Source organism: Phyllobates terribilis, unplaced genomic scaffold, assembly GCF_046119375.1.
Source record: "Phyllobates terribilis strain yellow unplaced genomic scaffold, ASM4611937v1 Scaffold_3__8_contigs__length_932513732, whole genome shotgun sequence".
Lineage (NCBI taxonomy): Eukaryota > Metazoa > Chordata > Amphibia > Anura > Dendrobatidae > Phyllobates > Phyllobates terribilis.
The window spans coordinates 880,683,471-880,697,862 of record NW_027362763.1 but is presented as its reverse complement, the minus strand read 5'-3'; the positions used below and the strand labels follow the sequence as shown (position 1 = coordinate 880,697,862).

Below are 14,392 nucleotides of genomic sequence, written 5' to 3'. Positions count from 1 at the left end.
ATCAAATACTTATCTCATGCTATAAAATGCTAATTAATTATGTAAAAATCATACAATGTGATTTTCTGGATTTTTTTTAAGATTCTGTCTCTCACAGGTGAAGTGTACCTACGATAAAAATTACAGACCTCTCCATTCTTTGTATGTGGAAAACGTGCAAAATCAGCAGTGCATCAAATACTTATTTTCCCCACTGTTCAATTATTGAATTCAGATAAGATTCCCAATCTAAGAGAAGAGAGTGATTGTCATTCTACATCTCCCACATGGACGTGTATGAAAATAGAGCCTCTAAAAATAGATGACACTGTGAATAAGACAGCAAATTCGTTACTTTTTATAGTGAGAACTCACATGATAGCTCCTAGACTCACATAGCTTAAAATATATGTTACCTGTTCTAGGGGCTCAACGTCGTGACTGGCAAACTCCATCCCGGGTGAACATTCCAATTGTACAACGTCGACCACCTGGTAAAAAGGGGGTATTCAGTCTGTAATGTGTACAAATTATTTAAATATATTTGTCATTTACCAATGTAGCGTTTGTAGTTAAAATGTCTCTGTAAACCAGTCCCACATGGAGGTACATGACCACAATCCAGGTGTTTGTCTCCTGCGCAAGTGACGTTCAGTACTCTTAACATCCAGAATTCACTGGTCTCGCCCTTCCTGAAATATGGACATCACACATCCTGTTCTTTCTTCTGCACACTACCTTTGTCCCTCACCAATGTTCCATCGTCTTTATCTCTAGAGTGGTCATGTTTCACACGTGGGTCACCAAATAGCAAAAAGACCAGTACATAAGTTGTGAGGTCTTAGGGTCCGATTCATTTTTGCATTTGCACCAGTTTTTTTGTCTAGTTTTTTGTGTTTTTTGCCTGCTTTTCATTACGGCCTGAATAATCTTTTACATTGCGCCTTTTTTAAAGTCTATTTTACATGTGTTCGCTTGTTTTTTCCCATGTTTGTCATTGTGAGCTGAATTTGGTGTTGCCAAATGTTTTTTGGCTGATTCGTCAATTTGCGACTTTTTAAAAAGTCGCAAAATTTGTACTCCAGTCCCTCCCTGGAGTAATTTTATATACGGCAGATATTTTGGCACAATTTTTGCAGCATTTTACAAATTGTGCGTCTTTTTTCACTAAAACGTCACAAAACAGGTCAAGGACAAAAATAACAAAAATTTATGAACAGCGTGAGCCATTTTGAAGAATTTGTCACAAAAAACAGCAATGAACCCGACGAGACTAAAAATAAAAGTGACTTAAAAAAAGACACAAATGATGATCGGGGCCTTTGTGTGCTTTCTGTGGACACGCAGAATAATTACACTACTTGACACCTCGAAATTGAGGGTCAGTTATAAATAAAGGCAAAATCGATAAAATGGGAAAGAAATTATGAGAATTGTAATTCTTTATATTGGTAATTAAACTGGCAGTAAGCACTGGTATCATGACAACATCTGTGCCGAAGCTGGACAATGTGCTGAAAATGAAAACAAATGTTTTATATAAATTTAGATACTTTTTATATGCACAGAAGACACCTTTATACAAATATAACGAGATCTACTAATGGAATTAAATATATTCACTAAAGTAACCGTCTCTTAATTTCCATAGCTCCAGAGAGTAGCAATAATGCACCTCCAGCTTCTCCAAACTGGCCTGTACAGACGTATGACACAGAAGGTAAAATCAATTTATTCAAATAAAAAGCTAAGACATGTGGAAAAGTGAACAGAACAAATATTTCTGTTTGTAGATTTTTTTTATTCTATTTTTTTGTGCATGATTATGGGTGCAGCCATTTTGTCTGAGCTTCTGTTGCCTGAACATTTCCATATATAAAGGGTGGTCCAAAAGTAGGTGGACAGAAAGTGTAATAAGTTTTTGAAGGGGGAGATTTATCAAACATGGTGTAAAGTGAAACTGGCTCAGTTGCCCTTAGCAACCAATCAGATTACACTTTTCATTCCTCACAGACTCTTTGGAAAATGAAAGGTGGAATCTGATTGGTTGCTAAGGGCAACCGAGCCAGTTTCACAGATCTAGTTTTCACAAATAGATCTCCTCCAAATCTGTTTTCTTTTCAGATAATTCAGATAACACATAATGGCAAATAATTTAAATACAGATCAAAGAAAATGGATTTTAACAGAGTATTGGAAATCTCAAAATGCTGAAACCGTTAGAGCAAATTGGGTTTAAACATTTGGTACTCAAGCCCCAAAGAGACAAACCATTTACTGCATTTGTGACAAATTCAATGCCACTGGCTCAATCCTTAATGCTCCAAAAACTGGTCGACCCAAAACAGTCTGTACAGAAGATAATAAACAACTTGTTGCTGAAACATTTGTTCAGAGTCCAAAAAAGTCCACCAGAAGAGCTTCTTTGGAATTGGGAATTTCACAAGCTTCTCTCATGCGAATCCTGAAATCTATTGGGTGGAAAGCTTATCGTCCACGTCCAATTCACGGTTTATTGGAGGATGATCCAGACAGGCGGCTGCAATTTAGTGTTTGATAAATCTCCCCCTTCATAACCTTATTATACTTTCTGTCCACCTACTTTTGGACCACCCTGTACTTTGCAACAGTCATAAGGACATGTTTATGGACTTCCCCAGGAGAATTTTCTAGGCTTGAGCTGTGAGTATTAAGAGCTGTGACCATCACTTATTATGAATGAGTTCCTGTAATATCTGCCTCCCGGACATTTTTTTCTTTAAAACACTAATTTTTCCAGGGTGCTGTATATGTGAAGAGGGTTTACATACATATAATACATATATAAATTACAGTAAACAAACTAATAGTGACAGATTGGTATGAAGCGTAGAAGACCCTGCCCTCACGGGGTTACAATCTACTAGGTAATGAGGAGGAGACAGTATGTCGCAGGGTTGGAATAACTCCTGTGCTAATAAGGTGGCAGCGGAGTTATTGCAGATTGTAAGCTTTCCTGAAGAGATGAGTTTTCAGTTTGGGTCTGATGGTTTTGGTCGTGGGAGACAATCTGATGTGCTGAAGCACTGAATTCCAGACAGTAGGGAAAGCTCAGAAAACATCTTGGAGGCAGTTGGGCGTGGAACGTACAGGAGAGAAAAAAGAATGAGATCTTGTGAAGACCTGAGATTACATGTGGGTAGGTATTGGGGGGGGGATTAATTCTGAGATGTATAGGGGACACAGACTATGAAAAATCTTGAAAGTCATTGTTAGTCATTTAAAGGTAATCTGTCACCACTTTGGAGTTAACAGACCTCTACTATGGCCATACAGGGTATAGAAAAGTAAATCTATACCTGTATGGCCCATAGTAGAGGTTTTATTGCAGAGAAAAGCGCTTTAATCAATTTTATTTTGTACAGTCTTGGTGGCAATCCCTGCCTATGTGCTTATTATTCCCCCAAATCCCCCGCCTATATGCTTAATTATCATATCCCCCCCTCCCCTGCACGTCACAGGGCCCTATGACAGGCCCTGTGACGTGCACTGTGTTCCCTGACTTCCTGGGTATGTGCAAAGCGCCGCTCACATAGAGCGCGCCTTGCTTCCTCCCGGCCCTGTCTGCCTGTGCTCTGCGCTGCAGGTTTCTATTGTGCTGGGAAGTGACAGTGACTCCCTGGCGCCTGCGCAATAGAAAACCTGTGGCGCAGTGCACAGAGAGACAGGGCCGGGAGGAAACAAGGTGCGTTCTATGGGAGCGGCGCTTTGCACATGCCTGAGAAGTCAGGGAGCACAGTGCACGTCACAGGGCCTGTCACAGGGACCTGTGACGTGTAGGGAAGGGGGGAATATGATAATTAAGCATATAGGCGAGGGATTTGGCGTCCCCCGGATGCCAAGCCTGTGGAAAAATAGAATTGATTAAAGCGCTTTTCTCTGCAATCAGACCTCTGCTATGGGCCATACAGGTATGTATAGATTTACTTTTCTATACTCTGTATGGCCCATAGTAGAGGTCTGATAACTCCAAAGTGGTGACAGATTTCCTTTAAACTGGATTTGCTGAAGAATTGAAATCCAGTGAAGGATCAGGCAGAGGGCAAAGAAGTAGTGAGGGGAAAGATGGCTTAATTGGGCAGCGGAGTTAAGGATTGACTGGAGGGGTTACAGCGTTTTAGTTGGAAGATCACAGAGGAGGATATTGCAATAGTCGGGGCAGGAGATAAAGGCATGAATTAACATTTTTGTTGATTCAGGGTTGAGAAAAAGACGGATTCTGGAAATATTTTTGAGTAGAAGGCAGCAGGAGGTAGTAACAAATTTCCACTGAAAATTAAACTCTACAGATTAGTGTAAGGGTGAGTTTACACTGGCCAATGCAGACCATTAAATGACCACTAATTGGCTACTTGTTTGCCGATTGACTGTCATTTCAGGGTGTGTTTAAACATGCTGTCCGCATGATCCATGCGCACAGAACGATCGGCAATAGATCGTTTTGTGGACTTAGCATGTCATTGCTTTCGCAACGTATGTCCTGTTTACACAGGACATGTGCTGCCAAAAAAGAAGATTTTTAACCCCTTTCTGACGTGAGACGTATCCATATGTCCCTGTGGCCTGGGCCTTAATGACCAGGTACGTATTGATATGTCTCGGCGATCGCGCGCGCGCACAGAGATTGTGTGCGCGCGATCGCCGCTGGGTGTCAGCTGATTCTGACACCTGACACCCGGCACTTTAACCCCTAAATGCTGCAATCGCAGCATTTAGAGAGTAAGCAGAGGGACACAAGCCGCTCGTTCCCATGGTGATCCGATGTCGTCAAGGTCAGTAGGCACTAGCAAGGTATCTTGTGTCTGCAGGACTGACAGCTATAAAACATAGCATTGATGCTGCACTGCTATGCCTTATAGCAGTAATGAGACTGCAGAAAGTGAAAGTTCCATAGTGGGACTAAGGAAAAAAGTGAAAAAAAAGTAAAAAAAAGTTGTACAAATATTTTTAAAAAAAATCACAAAATGATTAAAAAAAATCTATATCTATCTATCTCTCTTTCTCTCTCTCTCTCTCTCTCTCTCTCTCTCTCTCTCTCTCTCTCTATATATATATATATATATATATATATATATATATATATATATACATATATATATATATATATACATATGTATGTGTATATATATATATATATATATATATATATATATATATATATATATATATATATATACATACAGTTGAGACCAGAAGCTTAAAAAGACTCATGTTTTTCTGACATGAAATCAGAATAAACCTTTCCCGTTTTAGGTCAATTAGGATTACCATAATTTTTAATATTTGCCAAATGTCAGAATAATGGGAGAGAATGTTTTAAGGCATTTTTATTACTTACTGCAAAGTCAAAAGTTTACATACACTAAGATTACTATGCCTTTAAACAATTCTGGACTGCCCATATGATGATGTCATGTGTTTGGGATCTTCTGATTTTTTTTTTGGCAAAATCTGAGTAAATTAGAGACACACCTGTGGATGTATTTTAATGCACACCTGAAACACACTGCTTGTTTGTGTAGCATCAGGGGAAAGTCTAAAGAAATCAGCCAAGATATCAGGAAGAGAATTGTGGACTTGCACAAGTCTGGCTCATCTTTGGGTAGAATTTCCAGATACCTGAAGGTGCCTCGTTCATCTGTACAAACAATTATACGCAAGTACAAACAAGATGGGAATGTCCAGCCATCATACCGCTCAGGAAGGAGACGGGTTCTGTGTCCCAGAGATGAACATGCTTTGGTCCGACATGTGCATATCAACCCAAGGACAAAAGCAAAAGACCTTGTGAAGATGATGGCGGAAGCTGGTAAGATTGTGTCAATATCCACAGTGAAACGAGTACTGTATCAACATGGGCTTAATGGACACGCTGCCAGGAAAAAGCCATTACTCCAAAAGAAACATAAAAAAGCCAGATTAATGTTTGCAAATGCACACAGGAACAAAGACCTTAATTTTTGGAGACATGTCCTGTGGTCTGATGAAACTAAAATTTAACTTTTTGGGCATAATGACCATCGTTACATTTGGAGCAAAAAGGGAGAAGCTTGGAAGCCTTAGAACACCATCCCAACTGTGAAACAAAGGGGGTGTCAACATCATGTTGTGGGGTTGTTTTGCTGCAGAAGGGACTGGTGCACTTCACAAAATAGATGACATCATGAGAAAAGATTATTATGTGGCAATACTGAAGCCACATCTCAAGACACCAGCCAGGAACTTAAAGCTTGAGCGGAAATAGGTCTTCCAAATGGACAAGGACCCAAAGCATACTGCCAAAATGGAAACAAAGTGGCTTAAGGATAACAAAGTCAATGTTTTGGAGAGGCCATCACAAAGCCCTGATCTCAATCCTATTGAAAATTTATGGGCAAAGGTGAAAAGGCAGGTGCGAGCAAAGCGACCTACAAACCTGGATCAGTTACACCAGTTTTGTCAGGAGGAATGGGCCCAAATTCCGACCAACTATGGTGAGAAGCTTGTGGAAGGATATCCCAAACGTTTGACCTAAGTCATTCTGTTTAAGTTCAATGATACCAAATACTAATGAAATGTATGTAAACTTTTGACTTTGCAGTAAGTAATAAAAATGCCTTAAAACATTCTCTCTCTCTCTCATTATTCTGACATTTGGCAAATATTAAAAATTATGGTAATCCATTCTTAATTGACCTAAAACGGGAAAGGTTTTGTGGTGTCAATATGCTCACTGCACCCCAAAATTAATTTATTGAGAGGTATAGTTTGTAAAATGGGGTCTCTTATGGGGGTCTGCTGTTCTCGCACCTCAAGGGTTCTGTCAATGTGACATGGCACCGTCAAACCAGTCCAGCAAAATCTGAACTCCAAAATGGTGCTTATTCCTTCTGAGCTTTGCACTGTGCATCAAAAGTATTTTTCGACCACATATGGGGTATCGGTGTACATAGTAAAAATTGCACAACAAATTTTGGGGTCCATTTTCTCCTGCTATCCTTGTGAAAATGAAAAAATGTGGGGTTAAAACAACATTTTTGTGGGAAAAATATATATTTTTGATTTTTACAGATCCACGTTGTAAAATTCTGTGAAGTACCTGTGGGTTCAAGTTGCTCACCACACATCTAAATAAATTTCTTGAGGGGTCTAGTTTCCAAAATGGGATCACTTGTAGGGGTTTTCCACTGTTTAGGCATCAGAGGCTCTCCAAACGAGACATGGTGTCCGCTAATTATTATAGCAAACTACATTCAAAAAGTCAAATGGTGCTCCTTCCCTTCCGGGCCCTGCCGTGCGCCCAAACAGTGGTTTTCCTCCAGATATGGGGTATCGGCTTACTCAGGAGAAATTGCACAACAAGATGCATGGTGCAATTTCTCCTGTTACCCTTATAAAAATGCAAAATGGGGGGCTGAAAAACATTTTTGTGGGAAAAATGTGAAAATTAAATTTTTACGGCTCAATGTTACAAACGTCTGTGAAGTCCCTGGGGGTTCAAGGTGCTTACCACACATCTAGATAAGTTCCCTGAGGAGTCTAGTTTACAAAATGGTGCCACTTGTGGGGGGTTTCCACTGTTTAGGCACATCAGGGGCTCTCCAAACGCGACATGGTGTCCACTAATTATTCTAGCAAATTTTATATTCAAAAAGTCAAATGGCGCTCCTTCCCTTCCGAGCCATGCCGTGCGTCCAAACAGTGGTTTTTCCCCATATGTTGTATGTGTGTTCAGGAGAAATTGCACAACAAATTTTGGGGTCCATTTTTCCTGTTACCCTTGTGAAAATAAAAAAATTTGGGTCTAAAGTAAAATTTTTATGTAAAAAAAGTTAAATATTCATTCTTTTATTCCACATTCCAAAAATTCATGTGACATGCCTGAAGGGTTAATAAACTTCTTGATTGTGGTTTTGAGCACCTTGAGGGATGCAGTTTTTAGAATGGTGTCACTTTTGGGTATTTTCAGTCATAAAGGTCACTCAAAGTCACTTCAAATGTGATGTTGTCCCTAAAAAAATAATTTTGTTGGAAAAATTAGAAATCACTGGTCAACTTTTAACCCTTATAGGTTCCTACACAAAAAAAAAAATTGATTCCAAAATTGTGCTGATATAAAGTAGACATGTGGGAAATGTTATTTATTAACTATTTTGTGTGACATACAGTACAGACCAAAAGTTTGGACACACCTTCTCATTTAAAGATTTTTCTGTATTTTCATGACTATGAAAATTGTACATTCACACTGAAGGCATCAAAACTATGAATTAACACATGTGGAATTATATACTTAACAAAAAAATGTGAAACAGCTGAAAATATGTCTTATATTCTAGGTTCTTAAGTAGCCACCTTTTGCTTTGATGACTGCTTTGCACACTCTTGGTATTCTCTTGATGAGCTTCAAGAGGTAGTCACCGGAAATGGTTTTCACTTCACATGTGTGCCCTGTCAGGTTTAATAAGTGGGATTTCTTGCTTTATAAATGGGGTTGGGACCATCAGTTGTGTTGTGCAGAAGTCTAGTAGAAACACAGCTGATAGTCCTACTGAATAGACTGTTAGAATTTGCATTATGGCAAGAAAAACGCAGCTAAGTAAAGAAAAACGAGTGGCCATCATTACTTTAAGAAATGAAGGTCAGTTAGTGCGAAAAATTGGGAAAACTTTGAAAGTGTCCCCAAGTGCAGTTGCAAAAACCATTAAGCGCTGCAAACAAACTGGCCTTACATGAGGACCGCCCCAGGAAAGGAAGACCAAGAGTCACCTCTGCTTCTGAGGATAAGTTTATCCGAGTCACCAGCCTCAGAAATCGCAGATTAACAGCAGCTCAGATTAGAGACCAGGTCAATGCCACACAGAGTTCTGGCAGCAGACACATCTCTTCAACAACTGTTAAGAGGAGACTTTGTGCAGCAGGCCTTCATGGTAAAAATAGCTGCTAGGAAACCACTGCTAAGGACAGGCAACAAGTAGAAAAGACTTGTTTGGGCTAAATAACACAAGGAATGGACATTAGACCAGTGGAAATCTGTGCTTTGGTCTGATGAGTCCAAATTTGAGATCTTTGGTTCCAACCACCGTGTCTTTGTGCGACGCAGAAAAGGTGAACGGATGGACTCTACATGCCTGTTTCCCACCGTGAAGCATGGAGGAGGAGGTGTGATGGTGTGGGGGTGCTTTGCTGGTGACACTGTTGGGGATTTATTCAAAATTGAAGGCATACTGAACAAGCATGGCTACCACAGCATCTTGCAGCGGCATGCTATTCCATCCGGTTTGCGTTTAGTTGGACCATCATTTATTTTTCAACAGGACAATGACCCCAAAAACACCTCCAGGCTGTGTAAGGGCTATTTGACCAAGAGGGAGAGTGATGGGGTGCTACGCCAGATGACCTGGCCTCCACAGCCACCAGACCTGAACCCAATTTGAGATGGTTTGGGGTGAGCTGGACCGCAAAGTGAAGGCAAAAGGGCCAACAAGTGCTAAGCATCTCTGGGAACTCCTTCAAGATTGTTGGAAGACCATTTCCGGTGACTACCTCTTGAAGCTCATCAAGAGAATGCCAAGAGTGTGCAAAGCAGTCATCAAAGCAAAAGGTGGCTAGTTTGAAGAACCTAGAATATAAGACATATTTTCAGTTGTTTCACACTTTTTTGTTAAGTATATAATTCCACATGTGTTAATTCATAGTTTTGATGCCTTCAGTGTGAATGTACAATTTTCACAGTCATGAAAATACAGAAAAATCTTTAAATGAGAAGGTGTGTCCAAACTTTTGGTCTGTACTGTATATGTTTGATTTAAGGGCATAAAAATTCAAAGATTGAAAATTGCAAAATTTTCATAATTTTTGGCAAATTTCAGATTTTTTTCCAAAATAAAAGCCAGCCATATCAAATAAATTTTACCACTATTATGAAGTAAAATATGTCATGAAAAAACAGTCTCAGGATCAGTGCGATCTGTTGAAGCGTTCCAGAGTTATTACCTCATAAAGTGACACTGATCAGAATTGTAAAAATTGGCCTGGTCATTAACGTGAAAACTGCCTTCATGGGTAAAGAGTTTAAAGTAAGCTTAAAAATCATTTCAGCTGAGGAATAAGCTTTTTGGGTAATTGGCAGCCTGTTTAGGCTGGACTATCACCGGGAAAAGAGCAGTTCTAAGAAGATTACAAAATAAGCACCAAAAATTTAAAAATATATGCATAATGTGAAAACTTGATTTAAACAAGAGATAATATATATATAATATATAGAAAGGTTATTTTTAAGTTTATTGTAAAGTTCTGCTAGAAACATGATTGCCATTAGCTGCCGTATGGTAAGACAATAAGATCTTCATTATTTGTCAGGTGATATATGCTGCCCAAACCATGGGCAGCATGTATCATGCACGGGCTGTAGTAGCCCTCTGCGGCATTTCAGAGAAAAGCATGCTTTTAATAGCTCGACAGCTTCTCCCTGTCCATTGATAGTGATTGGGAAGCCTCTGCCTACACTCGCGTATAGGCAGGTGCTTGCCAGTCATATTCATAGTAACATACATAGTAACATAGTTTTTGAGGTTGAAGGAAGACTAAGTCCATCTAGTTCAACCCATAGCCTAACATGTTGATCCAGAGGAAGGCAAAAAAAAACATGTGGCAACACTAAGCTCCACATTGGGGAAAAAAATTCCTTCCTGACTCCGCATACGGCAAACAGACTAGTTCCCTGGATCAACGCCCTATCAAGGAATCTAGTATATATAACCTGTAATATTATACTTTTGAAGAAAGGCATCCAGGCCCTTCTTAAATTTTAGTAGTGAATCACTCATTACAACATCATGCGGAAGAGAGTTCCATAGTCTCACTGCTCTGACAGTAAAGAATCCGCGTCTGTGATTATGATTAAACCTTCTTTTCTCCCGACGTAGAAGATGCCCCCTTGTCCCCGTCTCAGGCCTCAGAGTAAAAAGATCAGTAGAAAGGTCTTTGTACTGTCCCCTCATATACTTGTACATAGTAATAAGATCACCCCTAAGCCTTCGTGTTTCCAAACTAAATAACCCCAAGTGTAATAACCTGTCTTGGTATTGCAGACCCCCCAGTCCTCTAATAACCTTGGTCGCTCTTCTCTGCACCCGCTCTAGTTCAGCTATGTCTTTCTTATACACCGGAGACCAGAACTATACACAGTATTCTAAGTGTGGTCGCACTAGTGACTTGTATAGAGGTAAAATTATTATCTCCTCATGAGCATCTATGCCTCTTTTAATGCATCCCATTATTTTATTTGCCTTTGCAGCAGCTGCCTGACACTGGCCACAAAACGTGAGCTTGTCGTCCACCAATACACCCAGGTCTTTTTCAGTGACAGTTTTGCCCAGTGTTTTACAATTAAGCATATAATTATACATTTTATTTCCTCTGCCCGAGTGCATTACCTTACATTTATCCCCATTAAAGCTCATTTGCCATTTATCAGCCCAAGCTTCTAGTTTACATAGATCCTCCTGTAATATAAAATTGTCCTCCTCTGTATTGATTACCCTGCAGAGTTTAGTGTCATGTGCAAATATTGAAATACTACTCTGTATGCCCCCTACAAGGTCATTAATAAATATGTTAAAAAGAAGCGGGCCCAATACTGACCCCTGTGGTACCCCTGTACTGTTAACTGTGACCCAGTCTGAGTGTGTTCCATTAATAACCACCCTTTGTTTCCTATCACTGAGCCAGTTCTTAACCCACATACATATATTTTCCCCTATCCCCATTGTTCTCATTTTATGCATCAACCTTTTGTGTGGAACCGTATCAAAAGCTTTTGAAAAGTCCATATACACAACATCCACTGCATTTCCTTGGTCCAGTCCGGAACTTACCTCCTCATAAAAGCTGATCAGATTAGTTTGACAAGAACGGCCCCTCGTAAACCCATGTTGATATTGGACCATGAGGTTATTCTTCTTCAGATACTCTAGTATAGCATGTCTTAGGAAACCCTCCAGGATTTTACCCACAGTAGAGGTTAAGCTTACTGGCCTATAATTTCCAAGTTCAGTTTTTGTCCCCTTTTTGAATGTTGGCACCACCTTTGCTATACACCAGTCTTGTGGTACAGACCATGTTATTATGGAATCTTTAAAGATTAAAAATAATGGTCTATCTATGACGTTACTTAATTCCTGCAGTACTCGCGGGTGTATCCCATCTGGGCCCGGGGATTTGTCAACTTTAGTGATTTTTAGACGCCGCCGTACTTCCTGCTGGGTTAAGCAAGTGACATTTAATGGAGAATTTTTGTTATCACTGATCATGTTTTCTGTCATGCAATTTTCTTGTGTAAATACTGTTGGAAAAAAAATCATTTAGCATATTGGTTTTTTCCTCATCCTCATCCACCATTTCACCATTTTTAGTGGTCAGGGAGAAGCGCCGGGGACCAGCCTGTACAACTAGTCAATAGCGCAGCTCGATTCCCGGCAGGTATTAAAAGTAAGTTTTTCTCTGAAACACCGCAGCATTTCAGAGACAAACATACATAGCTGGGATACTACAGCCAGTGGATGACACATGCTACCCATGGTTTGTGCAGCATGTATCACATGTCAGGTTCCCTTTAAAAAAAGACCTGTCACTTTACATAAATATACATTTTATTTATCTGGCGTATATGATGTTATTCTCCGAAATCTGATGTTGTTTTTCTGCACCTCTCCATTCCTGAGAGCCCTCTCTTTCCTGTATATGTTGATCTAGTCTTTTTAGTTAATTGGGTTTGGTCCTCAACTCTTTTCTAAGGGAATCTTTTTGAGGACCATTCCCAGTTGGCTCAAAAGGCTATACTTAAGGAAAAGGGTGGTGTATCTCAGGAATGGAGAGGTGCAGGAAAAAGGAATTAAACAATGCCAGATCCAGGAGAACAGCGACACTTACACCAGGTAAAAAAAAAGTATACGTTTATGGCAACTGATAGCTCCTCTTGAACTATACTAATCCATTGGCTATGCCAGCCATGCTCAATGTTTTTAAATCTAGTTAAATGAGTAGTCCAGTTTTACAGCACTTCAGCTGTTTTACCAGTCTGCTAATTTTACAATATTCTTATATTGTTGTAAAAAGTAAGAAACCTAAACACTGATTATATGAGTCGTTCACCTGTTTCAGTAACCCAAAGACGTGATTGGTCAAGCCAAAATCAGAGACTGAATGTTCCTCCAGTTCCTCCAGTACGAAGACCAGCGGGTATGTGCATAAAATAAAAAACTATTACACTCCTAAAATCCTTTACCTCTGTACATAATCCCATTGAATATCACTTTAATATTTTTAGTTCCAGAAAGTAGCAACGTTGCTCCCCCTGCTGCACCCCTCTGGCCTGTAGAAACCCGTGATACTCAAGGTAACCTAGTACTTTTCATAATCAGTACTGCTATGAATAAGCATATTCATCAATTCAACAATGTATTCAAATTAAAACGCTTTGCTATAGATCTGTTTTACATGTAATTTTTTTTTTTACCAAAAATACACACTAACAGCTGTGAAATCATAGGGTTTAATCATCAATCGAGAAGGACATTTCTAAATACAGTATTAGGGAATTCAGAGTTGATATAGAGACATATCCTGTTAAGAACCCTCATCTAAAAGCCAGAGCAGTCACAAAGAGTGCCCACCCATCTGGAGGTCTCAGCATGTCTATGTACCACATGGACAGACCTTCATTTCATTTGAACATTGTAATGCTTTATTTCCCCTATGGAGGCACTGCACAAAAATTGAACACTTTTCATATAGTTTACAACTTGTCGACTTTCACGACAATCTCTGATCAGCTCATTGTTAAGGCCCCGCATATGCATTAGACTAATGTCGGACAAGCATGCCAATATTCATGGATTTGGCCGACACTCAAATCAAATGTGTATGGGATTCCTTGGCAATTTTTTTGTGGGGGAATACTGTATATCGATCCATAATGTCTGATTTTGGACTGTCTGACTTCTGGAGATAAGCTGTCACCATACTGGTGGCAGCTCTCTCATTGAGAACACAGGATGGGAGAGCCAGGCGCGAGGGCTACCAGCCAAACTATTGGCCAAAGCATCATATACTGTATCTGACAGCCATCTCATGTGTATGGCGGTCTTTAGGAGGGCCTTCCTACGAAAATGAATAACTCTCTTAAATATCCTCAATACAAAATGTCATGGCACTTGGTCCACATAGCACTATATTTGTTTCGGTGCCATTTGTTTTTTTCTTTTTCCTTCCAGAATGTTCTCCTGAATATTTTATCTCCAGTGGATGAAAACATGAAAGTGTTTTTACGTAATATATCATGCAGCTGTTTGTTTTTAAGCTGGTCTGAGTATAAACATGAGAGAGATCTTTC

General features: G+C 39.7%; 1 protein-coding gene across 3 annotated transcripts in view; it reads left to right on the top strand.

Moving 5' to 3' along the window:
* VIT (vitrin) overlaps window positions 1-14,392 on the top strand; it is a 326,453-nt gene that overhangs the window by 258,738 nt on the left and 53,323 nt on the right. For all 3 annotated transcript variants that reach the window (XM_073672665.1, XM_073672664.1, XM_073672663.1), the window contains 4 exons: window positions 405-473; window positions 1,631-1,699; window positions 13,162-13,239; window positions 13,328-13,396. In XM_073672665.1, coding sequence (XP_073528766.1) covers window positions 405-473; window positions 1,631-1,699; window positions 13,162-13,239; window positions 13,328-13,396 — 285 coding nt within the window. The remainder of the gene's footprint in view (window positions 1-404; window positions 474-1,630; window positions 1,700-13,161; window positions 13,240-13,327; window positions 13,397-14,392) is intronic.